This window comes from Salmo salar, chromosome 27 (genome assembly GCF_965601325.2).
Source record: "Salmo salar chromosome 27, fSalSal1, whole genome shotgun sequence".
In the NCBI taxonomy this organism is placed as follows: Eukaryota; Metazoa; Chordata; class Actinopteri; order Salmoniformes; family Salmonidae; genus Salmo; species Salmo salar.
The window spans coordinates 7,665,040-7,684,638 of NC_138317.1; the positions used below are offsets into that span (position 1 = coordinate 7,665,040).

The 19,599-nt window shown below is 43.2% G+C and overlaps 2 protein-coding genes across 2 annotated transcripts; one reads left to right on the forward strand and one right to left on the reverse strand.

Annotated features, from left to right (window-relative positions):
* Positions 1-303: 303 nt before the first annotated feature.
* LOC106588510 (rRNA-processing protein UTP23 homolog) lies at positions 304-3,022 on the forward strand. Its single transcript, XM_014177615.3, has 3 exons — positions 304-773; positions 891-1,062; positions 1,868-3,022. The coding sequence occupies exons 1-3, from the start codon at positions 586-588 to the stop codon at positions 2,255-2,257; spliced, it is 750 nt and encodes a 249-aa protein (XP_014033090.1). The 5' UTR covers positions 304-585; the 3' UTR covers positions 2,258-3,022.
* Positions 2,654-15,894, reverse strand: LOC106588509 (double-strand-break repair protein rad21 homolog A). The gene is made up of 14 exons (XM_014177614.3): positions 15,725-15,894; positions 13,625-13,814; positions 10,317-10,446; positions 9,910-10,009; positions 9,613-9,719; positions 9,235-9,447; positions 8,843-8,962; positions 7,571-7,699; positions 7,083-7,306; positions 6,626-6,773; positions 5,954-6,099; positions 5,564-5,725; positions 5,180-5,263; positions 2,654-4,378 (listed from the first exon to the last, which is right to left on the reverse strand). The coding sequence occupies exons 2-14, from the start codon at positions 13,766-13,768 to the stop codon at positions 4,187-4,189; spliced, it is 1,899 nt and encodes a 632-aa protein (XP_014033089.1). The 5' UTR covers positions 13,769-13,814; positions 15,725-15,894; the 3' UTR covers positions 2,654-4,186.
* Positions 15,895-19,599: the final 3,705 nt, after the last annotated feature.

Below are 19,599 nucleotides of genomic sequence, written 5' to 3' on the forward strand. Positions count from 1 at the left end.
CTCAGTGAGATAATACTGTATTAATTGTGTAAAATATGTTATTCTTCACAGATTAGATTTTAAAAAGTTACGTTTCACAAAATAATGTTTTTACTTCATATAGGCATATTTAATCATCAGTACTAGATGCCGCGTTCACGTACTAGTCGAAACTCGGAAATGTCCAACTTGCTAACTGGTTGAACGCGGCACGTGTATAACTACACCAGTTAGAAAATCGGAAATGTCAAGAGTTTTCTTGTTCTGACTAGTTCGTGAACGCGGTATCCTAGCACATAACGGAAATGGCTTGAGACGTCAACGAAAGTCTTGCTTCTGACGGACATATTTAGCTGTTACTCAACGGAGCAAACGTGTGTTTATATTTTCCATGCTGCTTGATTTGTTATGAATCCGCGAATAGTGTGTACTAGTAAACCGCTACTGACGAACCTTTACAGAATATAGATAATGCTCTCCGATATGCAATTGCGTTAATTTGATTGGGATTTTTTCAGCAAGTAACGTTATCCTGTCAGACAAGCTCGCTAGCTAACGTTAGCTCATTTTAGTACATTATTGGGCTAGCAAGCTACGTTAGTTACAATGAAGATCAAAAGACAAAAGCAAGCCAAAAAAAACATCAATTTCTACAAACACAACTTCAGTTTTAGAGAGCCCTTTCAAATTCTGATCGACGGGACGTTTTGCCAGGCGGCACTGAAGAATAAGATCCAAATCAAAGAACAGATGCCGAAATACCTAATGGGAGAGGTGCAACTTTGTACTACAAAGTGAGTGGGGGTTGCTGTTGTGTTAGTCAATATCACACTGTCATGAGTTTTACCCAATGACTTTTTTTTTTTTTTTTTTTACTATTCAGTTTAAATATGTGTTTTTATGTCATACAGTTGTGCGCTGAAGGAACTTGAATCAATGAAGGACCTCTATGGTGCCAAACTCATCCTGCAGAGGTATCAGGTTAGGAACTGCAAGCATTTCAAGAACCCCGTCTCTGTGTCAGAGTGTCTGCTGTCCATGCTGGAAGGGACTAATCCTCACCACTACTTTGTTGCCACACAGGTATGTGTTATATCTATCTTTATGTACCTGGGTCAATCAATGATCGAGTTTCCCTGCTTAGATGTTGCATGCATCAACCAATGGTTGCGTGCTACCTCAATTGACTGTGCAGTTGGGCACCAGATTGCTATAACACAGGGTTGTGTTCCTCTGCTCAGATGTTGCTGACACATGCCAGATCTTACAACCCTGGATGGGTATCAGCTAACCACATATGTTATAGCAATCTGGTGCCCAATAGCACAAGTGATGACGTGGCAACCAACCATTGGTTGATGCAGGGGAACACGACCATGTGGTTAGCTGCTACGTGAAATACCTATCCAGGCATTGTAAGACCTGCTATGCGCCAGCAACGCTTGAGCAGAGGAACACGGCCAATGTGCTAGACCAGGGTTCCCCAACTTGCGGGCTGAATTTGGCCCCCCAGGTTTTGAGCAAATAATTTAGATTTTTCATTGTTGGACATAAGACTAAACACCAAGTCATTTTAATTTTGAAAATCTGTTCCAACGCATAAGAGAGACTCATGTAAGCAAGGATTTAAATGATTGTTTTAGTCAAATGTTCTATGTTGGGGCTTTTTGCGGTCAATTTGCAGTCTATAAATTATGTAATTATGTTCCATCCCCCGACCAACCGCTCAAGAAAAATCGTCCCGCTGCTGAATCTAGTTGATGATCCTTGTGCTAGGCACTTGTCTTGTCAGCGTCAACAACCAATAGTGCCCCCTATCTAGCTGCATGCATCCAGTTTATACCAGATGCATTGATTCACCTCTTCCTGTCTGATGTTTAAATTTCAGGACAAAGAGGTGACATCAGGCCTGAAGAAGATCCTAGGCGTGCCACTCCTATATATTATCCTCAACACCATAGTGTTGGACAAGCCCAGCCTATGCTCTGTGAACCATGTGCAGGCTGTGGCTCTGAGAGAGATGGTCACCCCAGCCCAGCAGCAGAGCATCAACAGCCTGAAGGAGGTGCAGGGGATTGGGCAGGATGGAGAGCGCCAGGGCAAGAAGCGTAAGAGGAAAATCTCCAACCCCAACCCGCTCAGCTGTCTGAAGAAGAAGAAAAAACAGCCACAGCTGCTTAAGACTGAGGGCAAAAAGAAGAAACGAAGCCGGCAAAGGAAACGCCGCAAGCCAGAGGGAGGGGAGGGTCCATCCCTAAAACCAACCCCAAACCCCTAGTGGTGGGAAGAGACTTATGTTTTGAGGGCAGGATATAACCAATGTCCCCCCCCCCACCACTATTCCCAAAGGTTGAACAACTGAATATAAGAAAGACTGTACATCTTTTTTTTTTTTTTATACATAGATAATGACCGTTTTATATCTTTACTAAACCAATTTGCTCCTCTGTATTTGCCAGTTTAAAGGTATCCCAATTCAATGTCTGGAGAACATATTTTGAAGAAGCACACAGCCATGATGTCAGCATGCTTCTAAAAATGTATCCTTAAACAGTTCATTCTTGTTTTTTGAACATCAAGGTATTGATCTAAGTCATTATAGTAAGTCCATAGCCATTATACCCAATTCACTCACTCAATGAACCAGCTATGAAAAGGATTCATTGACACAAACTGTTGAAACGGTATTCATTTTATTAGAAAAGTAACACGTTGCTGGGCCTCAGGATTACAGGCATGGCATCATAATACACTTCAGCAACAGTATCTACAAGGTGTCATTTTGGGTTTTATACAAAAAGAATGTACGTTTACCGGCGCAGAGTTTAAAAGGGATGAGCTGAAACATTACATGATATACAATTTCAGAAGCTTGTGGATTTCAAAACAATGCATTTGTAAAGGACAGACTGGTAAAGGATGGTCAGAATGATTATAAATTGTGCTCTGCAGCTATGAACCATAAGATGAGCAATATTGTATTCAAGCTATCGAAGAATGACTGTCACAACACCTAAGCACATAAAGACTTGCCATGATGTTTCCCAGTAGTTATCATTGCATCAAAACTGTCTTAGATTGTTGATATGCCAGAGATTACTTGACATTCAGCTGCATCAAAGAGTTGAATGAAATGTAATTTCCAGACACCCACAGTTGACTTGAAGTGTAGAGATTGTTAAATAGCTTATGTGAAAAATGCAGCCTCAACTAAGTCTCATTCTGGCCAAACCATTAACATAGATAATTGATACAAGTATTTTCATTGTCACAGTATGTGACTTAAAGGGAATTATTGAAGTAATACCATAAAAATGCAATTCAGGAGCAATTACTTGGAATAAAATATATTTTAAACTGGAGCAGGCAATGAGGGTAGACAGTTTATTATTATTTTTTTAAATCTACATGATTTTAACCTTTAATTAGGCAAGTACGTTAAGAACAAATTCTTCTTTAGAATGACGGCCTACCCTGGGCCAATTGTGTGCCGCCCTATGGGACTCCCAATCGCAGCCGGATGTGATACAGCCTGGATTCGAACCAGGGACTGTAGTGACGCCTCTTGCACTGAGATGCAGTGCCTTAGACCGCTGCGCCACTCAGGAGCCCATTCTCAAATTCCACAATGGAGACCTAAATGTATGCCGATATAAAAAAAATAAATTACAGTCAGGGACTGTAAACGCAGAATTAGGAACAAACCTATTGGAATGCTTGCAGCAACTAAAATACTATTGGTCTTCAAACTAAGATTGGTGGTGGATGCAATTCAGTTGAGTGTTTCAGAAACTTGCTCAATACTACATGGTCCTTTTGGTTAAAGGGTATTCAGTTGAGTGTTTCAGAAACCCTTTAACCAAAAGGAGCATGTATTGAGCAAGTTTCTGAAACACTCAACTGCATCCACCAGCAATCTTAGTTTGAAGACCAATAGTATTTTAGTAACTATTTTTAAATGGGAGAGAAATAGAACCTTGGAATGCAACATGATTGGATTATCACTCTCACATTCTAGCAAAACACAAAGTGCTTTCATTGGATAACAAAAGCCCAAAATACACAGAATTACAATAATCCCACCAATCATGTCTTTCAGAGACTTCATCCCCACACTTGACCTTAATGTTTTTTTAATCTCAAGACAAAAGCACATAGGTAAGAGAAGAAAAAAACTGTTTTTGAGTAAAAGCAGCCAGTGTTGAGTCTAGATGAGGTGGAAGCGGGCTCCAGGGGTGGCGATGATGTCGCTGTATGGCTCGGTCTGGTTGAGCTCCACCGCCTGCTGCTTTTTCAGAACCAGGAAACTGTAGAACTTGGCGGCGGCCTGCTTCTTGTTGTTGTTCCTGCACAAATCCAGCAGGCTAATTTGCTGGGCTCCTGTCTTGGCCATCACCCTCTGAAGGGAGGGAGAGAACTGTTAGGTCACAGCTAACATGCTTATTACTACACCGGTCACGTGCGCAGGCGTTGCAAAAATAAATTGACACATGTTTTTCAATCATTGCGAGCGTTTGCGTTGCTAGGTGCTAAAATGGAAGTTGATTCTATTTGTGACGCAGAAAACGCTGCAAGTGCAGCCTTTCCCATCTCCTCATTGGTTTTTTTAGAAGCATATACCCACGTGCCATCTTCTCATTGGTTTTTAGGAACATATACCCACGTGGGTGATTGAAAGATGAACTGAGGTCGGTTGTAGTAATGCACCTTATTATGAAAGTTAGCTGCCAATCGCCATATAAAGTCCAAAGAAGAAAAAGAAGCCTGGAAGGAGGAGAGATGACTAGGAACGATTCATTTGACCGTTTTATGTGTGGATTAATTGTCGGAGGACCTTGTGCATTTCAGGTAAAATAACACCTCAATGTTTATATCCCAGGTCAAATTAGCTAGCAACAGCAAGCTAGCTAAATAGGACAAATTAGCTAGGAACTGCAAGCTAGCTAGCTAAATTGCCATTAATATAATAATGCTTTTCAACCTGTTCCCAAATTAATATAATTGGTTCAGAGTTTGTTTTGATATTTTAACATGCGTGTTGTGATCGCGTTTGGTGTGGGGGGACAAAATCAATTTGCGCACGATGGCGTCCGGTTTCGGCATGGCGTAAGACCCGGTTCTGGTTAGTAATGTAGGGGTTGTTCACTTGGTGGGTCAACGTTTAGTCAAGTTCTCTCGTAAAAGCTCTCCAATGACATACCTGCAGGCCATGGAGCATCTGCTGGGTTCTCTTGTTCCACCTCCTCTCCTCTCGGTCCTGGTCACCGGCCTGACCCTCCTCATCCTGTCATTGAACACACATAACATTAACTCTACATACATACTACACATTAGCCAATGTACAAGCAACACAAGACCGGTAGTAGGCCTACATGTTCCTTTGGAAGCTAAATAAGCCAGAATAGATCAGTGGTCACCAGCCATGGTCCCAAGAAAGCCAGTTTCCAGGCTATTCCTCCAGCCCTATACTAACGCACAAAGTCCCATCAGCTGTTTAGTGCTTGGAACACGAGCTTGCACACCCTGTAGCTCTCCAGGGCTAGGGTTGGCGGTGACCTCTGGAACATCTTCGTGTCTATCTCACCTCATCTGAGCCGTCCACTCCGTCCTTGTCCTTCTTCTCCTCTATCAGGTCGAGCTCGGGAAACTGGCTGAGGTTGGTGCTGTCCTCGGGGGGCAGCAACACTGTCATGTCCAACTGCTGGGACACGCCTGAATGGTTGGTGGCCTGTTCCAGAGTACCCATCTGGATGGAGAGAGGAAGAATGTTTGAGAGAGTGATTGAGTAGGGGCTTGAGTATGGGCAAAAAGGTAAAAGCATGTCAAACTTCTATCAAAAAACACTAATGAGATCTCTCAGTGCATACAATATCAAACCCCCAAAATCCTTGTATGCTTGACAAACTGTCTTTAAAGTTTCCCTAGCCATGGTTAAACAGGGCCTGAGCAAAGAGAGGAGCAACGAGGCATTTACGGGCAAGCCTGGCTCTGTGTCCTGTGCCTTGCGTTTCTGGCCGTGCGTGGAGGAGGGTGGGGGCATGACTGACTCGTCCAGGGTGGTCCTGCTGCCCTCCATGGCTGATGCCTGCAGCACACTGAGCTCCTCCAGGATGGTCTGGTCTGGAGCACACAGAAAGAACATTAAAAACTATACCAAACAAGGGCAATTGAGTACAAGTACATGACTGTTATGGATGAGGTGCTTGTGTCAGATTTGGGTAGAGACCGACGCCCAGTGTACAACTTTGAATGTGTCTACTACTGACGCCAGGACAGCGGAGTCAATCACCACCTTCCGGAGACACCTGAAACCCCACCTCTTTAAGGAATACCTAGGATAGGATAAAGTAATCCTTCTAACCCCCCCCCCCCCTTAAAAGATTTAGATGCACTATTGTAAGTGGTTGTTCCACTGGATATCAAAAGGTGAATGCACCAATTTGTAAGTCGCTCTGGATAAGAGCGTCTGCTAAATGACTTAAATGTAAATGTACTTTGAATTTATCCATGTGTCTACTTTGAATAGTAGCCTATATCTTGATATTATATCCATGCTGAGAGTTGGCCCTCTAGCCTATAATGGCATCCAATGTAGAGGGTGGACTGTTGCCATTCAGTAGTGCGTTAACTGAATGGAGTATCTCACCGATGATGTCCCTCTGCATGGCCTCCTCTCTGGGCACCTCAGGGTTCTCCAAGTCCTTCAGGAACTCATCCAGGCTGTCTGCCTCACCCCCCTTCCTCCTCTTCCTCATTTCGTCTGGCACCAGGGGGGTCAGGGTGCGGGTGAACATCTACAGAAAGAAAGGGACAGAGTGAGAGGGGAAGAAAGAGAGGGAGAGAGGATAGAGTCAGTGCTGAAAAAATGAAGAGGCTAGGTGGCAACAACACGCACAAGCCCCTAAAAGTAGTGGCTACATTGGCCTCAAACTAATTGTCGAGAATAGAAATATATCTAGAAAAGCTCTAATGAAAGAGGTTCAGGAACTGACAAGCACAAATCTGGGGCGAAAACAGAAAGCCATTGCCAGGTGCTGGATTGAGAACAATAACACAGTAAACAGCCCTTGTTTGTCTAACTACCAGACCAGTTGCTGGGTTACCTTGAGAAGCCTGCTGTTCCAGAGGGGCTGTGCTGGCAGGGAGAAGAGCTTCTCCACGCCTCCCGTCTCTTTCCACATCATCAGCTTCTTGGTGGGCGGCGCAAGGTCCAGCGTGGTGACGATGTCGGAGTAGTCGCTGAGCTGGGCACGGATGGTCTTGCTGTCCAGCTCCTTCAGGTTGTCCACAATTAGCTTCCTCTTCCTCTTGGCTTTGGTTTCCTTCACTGTGAGTTGTAAAGAGAAAAATAACTTATAAGTGAATAGTGACATTTGGTGGCAGAAGGATCCAGGGTGGAAGGGATGCCTTGATTGACAAGCAGAGCTCAAAGTGTTGAAGATTTCTTGAGTGCTGCTAAACTCAAAGAGCAGTGGTGCTACTAATTGAATATGTTATCGCACAGGCCTACCTGATGCAGTGACAGACATAACAGTACAGGTTTGTTATAATATAACATGAATATCAATATTTATTGAGGTTGTGGGCGGACCTGTGATGTCAATGGGCTCCAGGGCGAAGGCCTCCTCCTCGTTGTGTACCAGCGTGGTCTGCTCTGTCTGGTCCTGCATGGCGGGCAGGGGCTCCGCCGGGCCTGAGTCTGGGCTGTCTGGACCTCCCGCTACACACACACACAGTGTACAAAACATAAGAAACGTAGATGAAGGGGAGGAGACTGTTTATATGAGTGAGTTCATGTTTAAGTTTTACTCAGCACTGTCAACACTTATAAGCCATAAAAAAAGCCACATTCTACCTACAACCAGCACTGTAGCGGTAATGAATGCGTAGGAAAGTGTATTGATAGGCTTGTGTTATTATTAGCGCAGTGGGTCTTTTTTTTTTATATGTACACTACCGTTCAAAAGTTTGGGGTCACTTACAAATGTCCTTGTTTTTGAAAGAAAAGCAATTTTTTTGTATATCTATACACACACACGAACATTTCACTTTCTCTGGTCATAGGAGTAACATCATCAATTTGAGCATGAGGCAGAAATAACGCGGTGCAACTCGAGTTTCGCCATCAGCTGGAAGACGGTGTCCCTTTTCAGTCAGTGTCAGTGGAGGAAAGAGAGTGGAGGGACGCTGAGAGGCGGATCCTGTCTGCTCCCCTCTCCCTCTGCTGAGACAGACCATCTGATGCAGGCTCCATCAGCTCAGTAAAATAAAAAAGCTAATTATAAAAAATGTATGCACACTCAGCTGTGCATCACAAGTAATACAACAACTGATCATATAGCCTATCTCAAATGTTGAATTATAAAAATTATTCTGAGAACAATGCATTGGCAAGACAAGTAAAGACAATATGCAATGATGTTTTGGGCCTATAGCCTACTGCACAAACCTCATTACTACAGTACTGTTTTTAATAGGTTAATGTTGCATAGGCTCACGTTTTTTAAAGTCATGTTAAAAAAAAAATCTGAACAGTAGATCTCAGCTTGCATTTTGACACAGAAAGTTATCTTGACTCAAAAAAGGTTGGTGACCTTTTTGTACCATCTCAAAATCACTGTGAAATATTTTCCATAACCACAAATAGTGTTTTTAGCTGGTGTACAAAACTTAAGTACAGAAAGCATAGAAATAGCGCACATAGAATATATCCACCACTTCTTAGACTTGCTTTCAATGAGAACGACAGCAATAACACACATTTCTATGTCCATTTGATTGGGTCGCCCAAAACGTTACATATTGCAGCTTGAAAATTTAAAGTAACTTTTGGGAACAGCATATGGTAAGTGTTGCATCTCACGTGAGAAGGCATCAAAGTCGTCTTCGTCATCGTGGTCCTGCAGTCTCAGCACGCTCTCGGTGATGACGGGAGGGTCGTCGAAAATGCCACCCCCATCCTCGTTACTGAGGAGCTTGTCAACTAGAGACAGACAGGAGTGGCAATGCTCAGCAGGAGTTAAAACCTTAGCAAACAGGGTTTTTACACTAGATACATTCATTAATGTAAACAATTAATTGGCCACAGTAATGGACAAGGCAAGGGCTGTGTCCCAATTACATCTTCTTCCTCCCACACCTGTGCACACTTCAGGAGGAAGGAGATATTATTGGGACACACACAAGGAGACAAGGAAAGAAAAGCTTTTAACAGAATTTTGGCATATCACAACCCAGGATATCGTTCCTTCTTACCCAGCATGCCTCCCTCGCTCTCAGCCATGGGGTCCTCTCCGAAGTCATCTTTGTACTGGTCGTCGTATTCCAGGTGGTTGGAGTTGTCTGGGATCTGGGCAACCGAGGTCTCTGGGTCTAGGAGCAGGTTAGAGGCTGACGGCCCGTGGATGATGTCCACCTCGAAGGCACTCTCCGCACGCATCATCTCCCGGTCGTCCATTCCAAAGTCAGCTGGAGGGGGAGAACATTGAGTATGTTAGAATGCATTTTTGCAAGTGTACATACAGCAGTAATGAGTGGCGGTGTTTGTCGCACTAGGAAGGGAGGAGATGCAGCCAAGGTTAGTTTGAGGAGTGAGGTGGTGAAAGGATTGGACTAGGAGGCCTGGCTATGTACCGAAGTCATTCTCCTGCAGCAGGCTCAGGTTGCCCACCTCCTCCCTCATGGTGATCTCTTCCACTCGACTCTGGTTCAATGTGAACTGCTTAGTGACGTCAATGTCGCTGCAAAGACAACATAAATCACTAACACTGAACGAAGGAACATCTAATGCACTTGATACAAGCAAATCAATACTCGTAAGAGCATACAGAACATATACATCAATGGCGACAGAGCACTCGTCGATGCTACATGAAAAATCTCAAAAAACACATTTCAACTTGTTGGGCTCTGATGACATGCAGGACTCACTCTAGGTCTGGTAGTGGCTGGTCGAAGTCGTGGAACTCTTCTGGCATGGTGATGGCGTTGTAGGCAGCTTCTCTGTTCTCCTCTGGCAGATCCACCACACCTGAGAGGGCAGGGATGGAGGCAGGGGTCAGGCTAGCACAGACCCACACAATACACAACCATAACATCTTCCTACAATGTCAGTACAGCCTAGCAGCCCAGTGTGCCTCTTACAAGTTTCATATTGGGACTCTTTCAGGAGACCCCAATTTCAGTTCATTCAACAGTATATGAAAATGCCAAAAATCAACAGTAAAATGAAGATTCAAATGAGATGGAGGTTGAGCCAAACTGTAACTCTGAGTCTTGAATGTAAAAAACCCCGAAGAATATGTTGGACCAGTCCAGCCCCGTAGACAATACATTACCTGGTCTGAAGGCCATCTTGATCTTGATGAACGCCTCATTACAGTCAGCCAACAAGTACTTGGCTTTCCTGTTGTAGATCCTCACCACCCCCAGGAGCAGATGACCTGACGTACGCAGGGCCATTTTCACCTGGACAATTAAAGAATAAGAAAGAACACCGTGTTCAGAAATACACACTCCCCCCCCCCCCCCCCCCCCATGGCGAGATAATTCACTTCAAATCAGCATCTACAACTCTAGTATGCTCATCCTCCATGTCTTGACTAGAGGTCGACCGATTACGATTTTTAACGCCGGTACCGATTATTGGAGGACCAAAAAAAATCTATACCGATTAATCGGACGAGATATATACTGCTCAAAAAAATAAAGGGAACACTTAAACAACACAATGTAACTCCAAGTCAATCACACTTCTGTGAAATCAAACTGTCCACTTAGGAAGCAACACTGATTGACAATAAATTTCACATGCTGTTGTGCAAATGGAATAGACAACAGGTGGAAATTATAGGCAATAAGCAAGACACCCCCAATAAAGGAGTGATTCTGCAGGTGGAGACCACAGACCACTTCTCAGTTCCTATGCTTCCTGGCTGATGTTTTGGTCACTTTTGAATGCTGGCGGTGCTTTCACTCTAGTGGTAGCATGAGACAGAGTCTACAACCCACACAAGTGGCTCAGGTAGTGCAGCTCATCCAGGATGGCACATCAATGCGAGCTGTGGCAAGAAGGTTTGCTGTGTCTGTCAGCGTAGTGTCCAGAGCATGGAGGTGCTACCAGGTGCTACAGCCCTCCATGTGCTCACCAGAGGTAGCCTGACTGCCATTAGGTACCGAGATGAGATCCTCAGACCCCTTGTGAGACCATATGCTGGTGCGGTTGGCCCTGGGTTCCTCCTAATGCAAGACAATGCTAGACCTCATGTGGCTGGAGTGTGTTCGCAGTTCCTGCAAGTGGAAGGCATTGATGCTATGGACTGGCCCGCCCGTTCCCCAGACCTGAATCCAATTGAGCACATCTGGGACATCATGTCTTGCTCCATCCACCAACGCCACGTTGCACAACAGACTGTCCAGGAGTTGGCGGATGCTTTAGTCCAGGTCTGGGAGGAGATCCCTCAGGAGACCATCCGCCACCTCATCAGGAGCATGCCCAGGCGTTGTAGGGAGGTCATACAGGCACGTGGAGGCCACACACACTACTGAGTCTCATTTTGACTTGTTTTAAGGACATTACATCAAAGTTGGATCAGCCTGTAGAGTGGTTTTCCACTTTAATTTTGAGTGTGACTCCAAATCCAGACCTCCATGGGTTGATGAATTGGATTTCCATTGATTATTTTTGTGTGATTTTGTTGTCAGCACATTTAACCATGTAAAGAAAAAAGTATTTAATAAGATTATTTCTTTCATTCAGATCTAGGATGTGTTGTTTAAGTGTTCCCTTTATTTTTTTGAGCAGTATAGATATAGATATATATATATATCTATATATATATATCTATAGAGATAGATAGATAGATAGATAATAATGACAATCACAACAATACTGAATGAACACTTATTTTAACTTAATATAATACATCAATAAAATCTATTTAGTCTCAAATAAATAATGAAACATGTTCAATTTGGTTTAAATAATGCAAAAACAAAGTGTTGGAGAAGAAAGTAACAGCTTTCTTACATGGCACATATTGCACTAACGTTTAGGTTCCTTGCTCAGAACATTTGAAAGCTGGTGGGTCCTTTTAACATGAGTCTTCAATATTCCCAGTTAAGAAGTTTTAGGTTGTACTTATTATAGGACTATTTCTCTCTATACCATTTGTATTTCATATACCTTTGACTATTGGATGTTCTAATAGGTACTTTAGTATTGCCAGCCTAATCTCAGGAGTTGATAGGCTTGAAGTCATAAACAAACTTGAAGCATTGCGAAGAGCTGCTGGCAAACGCAGTAAAGTGCTGTTTGAATGAATGCTTTCGAGCCTGCAGCTGCCTACCACCGCTCAGTCAGACTGCTCTATCAAATCATAGACTTAATTATAATAACACACAGAAATTCGAGCCTTAGGTCAGTAATATGGTCAAATCCGGAAACTATCATTTCGAAAACAAAACGTTTATTCTTTCAGTGAAATACGGAACCGTTCAGTATTTTATCTAACGGGTGGCATCCATAAGTCTAAATATTGCTGTTACATTGCACAACCTTCAATGTTATGTCATAATTATGGAAAATTCCGGCAAATTAGTTCCAGGTGGCCCAAACTATTGCATATACCCTGACTCTGCGTGCAATGAACGCAAGTGAAGTGACACAATTTCCCTAGTTTAATATTGCCTGCTAGCATGAATTTCTTTTAACTAAATATGCAGGTTTAAAAATATATACTTCTGTGTATTGATTTTAAGAAAAGCATTGATGTTTATGGTTAGGTACATTCCTGCAACAATTGTATTTTTTTCGCAAATGCGCTTTTGTTAAATCATCCCGTTTGGCAAAGTTGGCTGTCTTTGTCAAGAAGAAATGGTCTTCACACAGTTCGCAACGAGCCAGGCGGACAAAACTGCTGCATATATCCCTGACTCTGTTGCACAGAACGCAAGAGAAGTGATACAATTTCCCCAGTTAAAAGAAATTCATGTTAGCAGGCAATATTAACTAAATATGCAGGTTTAAAAATATATACTTGTGTATCGATTTTAAGAAAGGCGTTGATGTTTATGGTTAGGTACACATTGGTGCAACGACAGGGCTTTTTTCGCGAATGTGATTGTTAAATCACCTGTTTGGCAAAGTAGGCTGTGATTCAATGATATATTAACAGGCACCGCATCGATTATATGCAACGCAGGACAAGCTAGATAAACTAGTAATATCATCAACCATGTGTAGTTAACTTGTGATTATGTTAAGATTGATTGTTTTTTATAAGATACGTTTAATGCTAGCTAGCACCTTACCTTGGCTCCTTGCTGCACTCGCATAACAGGTAGTCAGCCTGCCACGCAGTCTCCTCGTGGAGTGCAATGTAATCGGCCATGATCGGTGTCCAAAAATGCTGATTACCGATTGTTATGAAAACTTGAAATCGGCCCTAATTAAATCGGCCATTCCGATTAATCGGTCAACCTCTAGTCTTGACCCACAGCCAGTGAGTTGAAAATTGACCCTCTTCTACTGGTCTACACAACACTAGTCTGTCAAAGTACCCTTACAGCAGCATTACTTCAATGGAGACTAGACACATGATTGAAACACATAATAGAAGCACTGTAGTAATGATCGCTTGTTTACCTTGGGGCAGATGATGCTCTCCACACTGCTCTCCAGGTTGCATTCAAACACATGAGCCTTGGTGAGCTTCTTATCCCAGTGGGCCGCTAGCCAGATCTTGGCCAGCGGCCCACGTTTGCTGAGGACAAAGTGAGCATAAAACATTGTCCCAGCACCTTCTCACCTAAGGGTGAGGGGGGGGGACACCAACCTGCAGGGACAAAGGTTAGAAAAAACATCCAATCACAAGAAGTGATACACTTTGATGGTCATATTGAATAAGGAAAGATTGGACTTTGAGAAATACATTTTATTTATTTACACTTTGCATTACTCAATTTGACTGTGTTATCAGTCCTCTCTGCTGGCTGACCAAAAAAAATAAAAAATCACACTATACATTGCATGAAAAAAGTGCGTTTTGGATAAATGCTAATAAAATGAACAAATAAGAATGATTGAATACTAAGAAATTAAGTTAAGTCATTAAATCAATAACAATTGGGTAATTTTGTGATTTGTTTACTTATCCGAAGAATGTGCCGCTATATCGGTCAAGCTAACTAGTTAGCGACTGAGGCCCAATATGAGCGCTGTCCTGATCTTGACTCTCGGTACTGTTTGTTTTAATCAGACACTCATGATGCACCTGTTTATATATCCTAAATAGGTGCTCCACTGGCACTATCTCTGGGTTGGCATTATGCCTATTATCTTAACATCTTCCTTTTCATATAGAATTAGCTTGAGCACTTCATACCATTTTAATACCACAGTGAACATAATTGTCCATCTCTTACATTTACATTACATTTACATTTAAGTCATTTCGCAGACGCTCTTATCCAGAGCGACTTACAAATTGGTGCATTCACCTTATGATATCCAGTGGAACAACCACTTTACAATAGTGCATCTAAATCTTTTAAGGGGGGGGGGGGGGGGGGGTTAGAAGGATTATTCTATCCTATCCTAGGTATTCCTTAAAGAGGTGGGGTTTCAGGTGTCTCCGGAAGGTGGTGATTGACTCCGCTGTCCTGGCGTCGTGAGGGAGCTTGTTCCACCATTGGGGTGCCAGAGCAGCGAACAGTTTTGACTGGGCTGAGCGGGAACTGTGCTTCCTCAGAGGTAGGGGGGCCAGCAGGCCAGAGGTGGATGAACGCAGTGCCCTTGTTTGAGTGTAGGGCCTGATCAGAGCCTGAAGGTACGGAGGTGACGTTCCCCTCACAGCTCCGTAGGCAATCACCATGGTCTTGTAGCGGATGCAAGCTTCCCCATACCGCAGGGGCGGTCTTATGTTAGCCCTTGTCCTAGTGTCGAACTGGTAGCATATTGTTTTTATGTGTATGTGAATAACTCACGTCGGAGAGTTTGGTAAAGTTCAAGCATAATCCTTTACTCAGGAATAACATGTTACACAGGTCACAACATCCTAATCAGACACTCATAATGCACCTGTTTATATATCCTAAATAGGTGCCCCACTAGCGCCATCTCTGGGTTGGCATTATGCCCATTATCTTAACACCGTCCATGTGGAGGGGGGCGTAGGTTGGCACAGAGTTGGTTTTCGTAAATTGAACCACATACTGTATTTAAACACATCGGAACATTTATTAACAATGGACAACTAGCTCAGTTGTCAAAAATGATACATAGAAAACTCGATTACCTACTTAAATTAGTTAGGAAGGCAATAGTTTGAATTGTAAAGAAAAATAAGAGATCCGGGACCTCGGCGCGAACCCAACTAGCTAACGGTAGCCAGCTATCTTTTGAGGTTTTGCAGGAAACGCGCACGCCACAGTGATCCAAATTCATTTCGATACATATTGGTACAATATAGCGTTCCAGTTTAATAAACCGATGTGAAGGTACTGTAGCTAAATACCCACAGTATAACAGGTAGGTAGTTAGCGTAATATGCTAACTAATGTTACCGACCAGTGACACTGTGTGCAACGTACAGTAATCAACAACCTCCTGTCATTTCCAAAACAGAGCGCGTATTCTGATATGATTTTGTTGGTTCGTGTCTACAAAATCGAAATCTAACTTGCAAAATGTTTCCTTAATTCCAGTACAGTACATGAAAGTATATTTAAAATGTAAACAACTCACCAATTACACTCCAATTGTAGTTTTTTTTGGCGGCCGTAGTTTACTTTTTTCCACTCCTCCCACTAAAAACAAACATAATGGCGCTGACTTTTTAGTTTCTTCCGCCCGCCCAAAGATTATTTTCAAATCCACAGGATGTTTACAAAGACCATCAGCGGTTTCTACTAATTACCGCCACGAAGTCAAAATTGTATATCTGGTAAAAATGTATGAAAACAAAAATGGGCTTTTAGGTCTTAATATGTGGTTAGGTTTAAAATTACATTTTAATCAGATACATTTTTGAAATAGGCGGGGTTTATGACTTTGTGGCTGTGGTTACTAGTACTGACTAAAGTAAGCGGGTGGGGTCAAGCAACAGCGAATATTTTTTTAGAACTAAACCAAGATCAAACAAACCCTGTCGTTTCCAACGTGAACAAATGTCGCATGGTAGGCAGAGCCAAACACGAGCTAACGAGATCCCATTTGCCTGTTCTAAGCATACATCTGCATATTTCCATTAGGGAACGCCTACTCTGAAACGTGCAATAGCAAAATTCGCCTTTGAAGTCCTTCTAAACAACGCGATATTTAAAAACTTTGGCAAAGAATTAAGTCTACAAAACTTAGTCCACTCTGTTCAAAACATATTCTAGTTTTGGGAACAGAAAACCGTATTGAGATAAAATGTTTAATCGATGAGAACATTTGCAGAATGTCAGCCAAAGTCCATCTCCTGGCCACTGGACTTCCTCTCACTACCATATTTGATAGGTAGTGGAAACTCCAAGCAGTTGCTTCACATGTATACATCCGGTGAAATATCTGTTTCATTGGTCTATCTGTGGCCAGTGGCGATTTTAGCATGTATATCTTGGTGGGGCAAACTGAAAATATTAGTTTTATTTAGATGCATGCCAGCAAAGCCACTGAACAATACATTAATTGCACTACAACGGTGACCAAATGTTAGGCCCTACATAAAGCTGTTCGAACAGCAGAGCTTTCTTTTCAGCACCTTGGAGTGAATCCTTACCACTGCTACACCTGGCTATCAGCAGAGCCTTCTCTGGCAGTGAAACAGTTAATTCAGCCTGATTTACTGCCTTTATAAAAAAAAACATAGCTGATATGGCTGACTTGCTTAAACAAATATGGTTTCTACTGACAACTAGATGTACAAACTATGTCATAAGGGGACGATGAGCGGGTAAGAGGCAATCTGCAACTTCGATTAAGACAGCAAGCTAGGACGGATGTAGTCAATATAACTATACTGCTCAAAAAAATAAAGGGAACACTTAAACAACACATTCTAGATCTGAATGAAAGAAATAATCTTATTAAAAACTTTTTTCTTTACATAGTTGAATGTGCTGACAACAAAATCACACAAAAATAATCAATGGAAATCCAATTTATCAACCCATGGAGGTCGATTTGGAGTCACACTCAAAATTAAAGTGGAAAACCACACTACAGGCTGATCCAACTTCAATGTAATGTCCTTAAAACAAGTCAAAATGAGGCTCAGTAGTGTGTGTGGCCTCCACGTGCCTGTATGACCTCCCTACAACGCCTGGGCATGCTCCTGATGAGGTGGCGTATGGTCTCCTGAGGGATCTCCTCTCAGACCTGGACTAAAGCATCCGCCAACTCCTGGACAGTCTGTGGTGCAACGTGGCGTTGGTGGATGGAGCGAGACATGATGTCCCAGATGTGCTCAATTGTATTCAGGTCTGGGGAACGGGCGGGCCAGTCCATAGCATCAATGCCTTCCTCTTGCAGGAACTGCTGACACACTCCAGCCACATAAGGTCTAGCTTTGTCTTGCATTAGGAGGAACCCAGGGCCAACCGCACCAGCATATGGTCTCACAAGGGGTCTGAGGGTCTCATCTCTGTACCTAATGGCAGTCAGGCTACCTCTGGCGAGCACATGGAGGGCTGTGCGGCCCCCCAAAGAAATGCCACCCCACACCATGACTGACCCACCACCAAACCGGTCATGCTGGAGGATGTTGCAGGCAGCAGAACGTTCTCCACGGCGTCTCCAGACGCTGTCACGTCTGTCACGTGCTCAGTGTGAACCTGCTTTCATCTGTGAAGAGCACAGGGCGCCAGTGGCGAATTTGCCAATCTTGGTGTTCTCTGGCAAATGCCAAACGTCCTGCACGGTGTTGGGCTGTAAGCACAACCCCCACCTGTGGACGTCGGGCCCTCATACCACCCTCATGGAGTCTGTTTCTGACCGTTTGAGCAGACACATGCACATTTGTGGCCTGCTGGAGGTCATTTTGCAGGGCTCTGGCAGTGCTACTCCTGCTCCTCCTTGCACAAAGGCGGAGGTAGCGGTCCTGCTGCTGGGTTGTTGCCCCCCTACGGCCTCCTCCACGTCTCCTGATGTACTGGCCTGTCTCCTGGTAGCGCCTCCATGCTCTGGACACTACGCTGACAGACACAGCAAACCTTCTTGCCACAGCTCGCATTGATGTGCCATCCTGGATGAGCTGCACTACCTGAGCCACTTGTGTGGGTTGTAGACTCCGTCTCATGCTACCACTTGAGTGAAAGCACCGCCATCATTCAAAAGTGACCAAAACATCAGCCAGGAAGCATAGGAACTGAGAAGTGGTCTGTGGTCCCCACCTGCAGAACCACTCCTTTATTGGGGGTGTCTTGTTAATTGCCTATAATTTCCACCTGCTGTCTATTCCATTTGCACAACAGCATGTGAAATGTATTGTCAATCAGTGTTGCTTCCTAAGTGGACAGTTTGATTTCACAGAAGTGTGCTTGACTTGGAGTTACATTGTGTTGTTTAAGTGTTCCCTTTATTTTTTTGAGCAGTGTATTTGTTCAGCACTTTTGAAATGTACAGCGACACAATTCAGAACATGGGCCTTTCTTACAGTATTCTCCCTGTACACCAAGTCAGAAGTGAAGGATAAATAAAGGGAGCATATTTTTGTTTAACCTTTATTTAATTAGGCAAGTCAGTTAAGAACAATTTCTTATTTACAATGATGGCCTACCCCATCCAAACCCTAACGACACTGGGCCAATTGTACGCCACCCTATGGGACTCAGAATCACAGCCAGTTGTGATACAGCCTGGAATTGAACCAGGGTCTGTAGTGGCACCTCTAGCACTGAGATGCAGTGTCTTAGACCGCTGCGCCAATCAGGAGCCCAAATATATAAGCAGACAATGAAAGCTCGTTACAATATGAGCCTGTGTAGGGATGTGATTTGAATGTGACTGGAGGAGTGGGATGGTTGATTGATTTATTTTTGTATTATCTCGGATTGACCCACCTTCCTGCAATGGAATATATTATTTTTGTTTTGTTTCAATACCCCGTACAGTAGGTGGTGGCAATACACCAATAGGTGTAGTCTGCCTTAAAACTTTAAAGAAGAAGAAGAAGAAGAAGAAGAAAGAGCGAGCACGAGACAGAGCAATGACATAGTACACATACTCAAATCAAATTGGTCACATACAGATGGTTAGCAGATGTCATTGCGAGTGAAGCGAAACGCTTGTGCTTCTAGTTCCGACAGGGCAGCAATATCTAACAAGTAATCTAACAATTCCAAAACAACTACCTAACACACACAAATCTAAGTAAAGGAATGGAATAAGAATATATACATATAAACATATGGATGAGCAATGACCGAGCGGCATAGGCAAGATTCAATAGATTGTATAAAATACAGTATATACATATTAGATGAGTAATGCAAGATATGTAAACATTATTAAAGTGGCATTATTAAAGTGACTAGTGATCCATTTCTTAAAGTGGCCAATGATTTCAAGTCTGTATGTAGGCAGCAGGCTCACTGAGTTAGTGATGGCTGTTTTACAGTCTGATGGCCTTGAGATAG

Bases quoted from the DNA above. Each gene is read 5' to 3' on its own strand.
- LOC106588510 (XM_014177615.3), top strand. From the start codon at position 586: ATGAAGATCAAAAGACAAAAGCAAGCCAAAAAAAACATCAATTTCTAC. The intron at 774-890 runs GTGAGTGGGGGT...TATGTCATACAG, and splicing joins GTGCAACTTTGTACTACAAA to TTGTGCGCTGAAGGAACTTG. The intron at 1,063-1,867 runs GTATGTGTTATA...TTTAAATTTCAG, and splicing joins ACTACTTTGTTGCCACACAG to GACAAAGAGGTGACATCAGG.
- LOC106588509 (XM_014177614.3), bottom strand. From the start codon at position 13,768: ATGTTTTATGCTCACTTTGTCCTCAGCAAACGTGGGCCGCTGGCCAAG. The intron at 7,307-7,570 runs GTCCGCCCACAA...TACAACTCACAG, and splicing joins GGAGCCCATTGACATCACAG to TGAAGGAAACCAAAGCCAAG. The intron at 5,726-5,953 runs GTAAATGCCTCG...CTCTCCATCCAG, and splicing joins ACACAGAGCCAGGCTTGCCC to ATGGGTACTCTGGAACAGGC.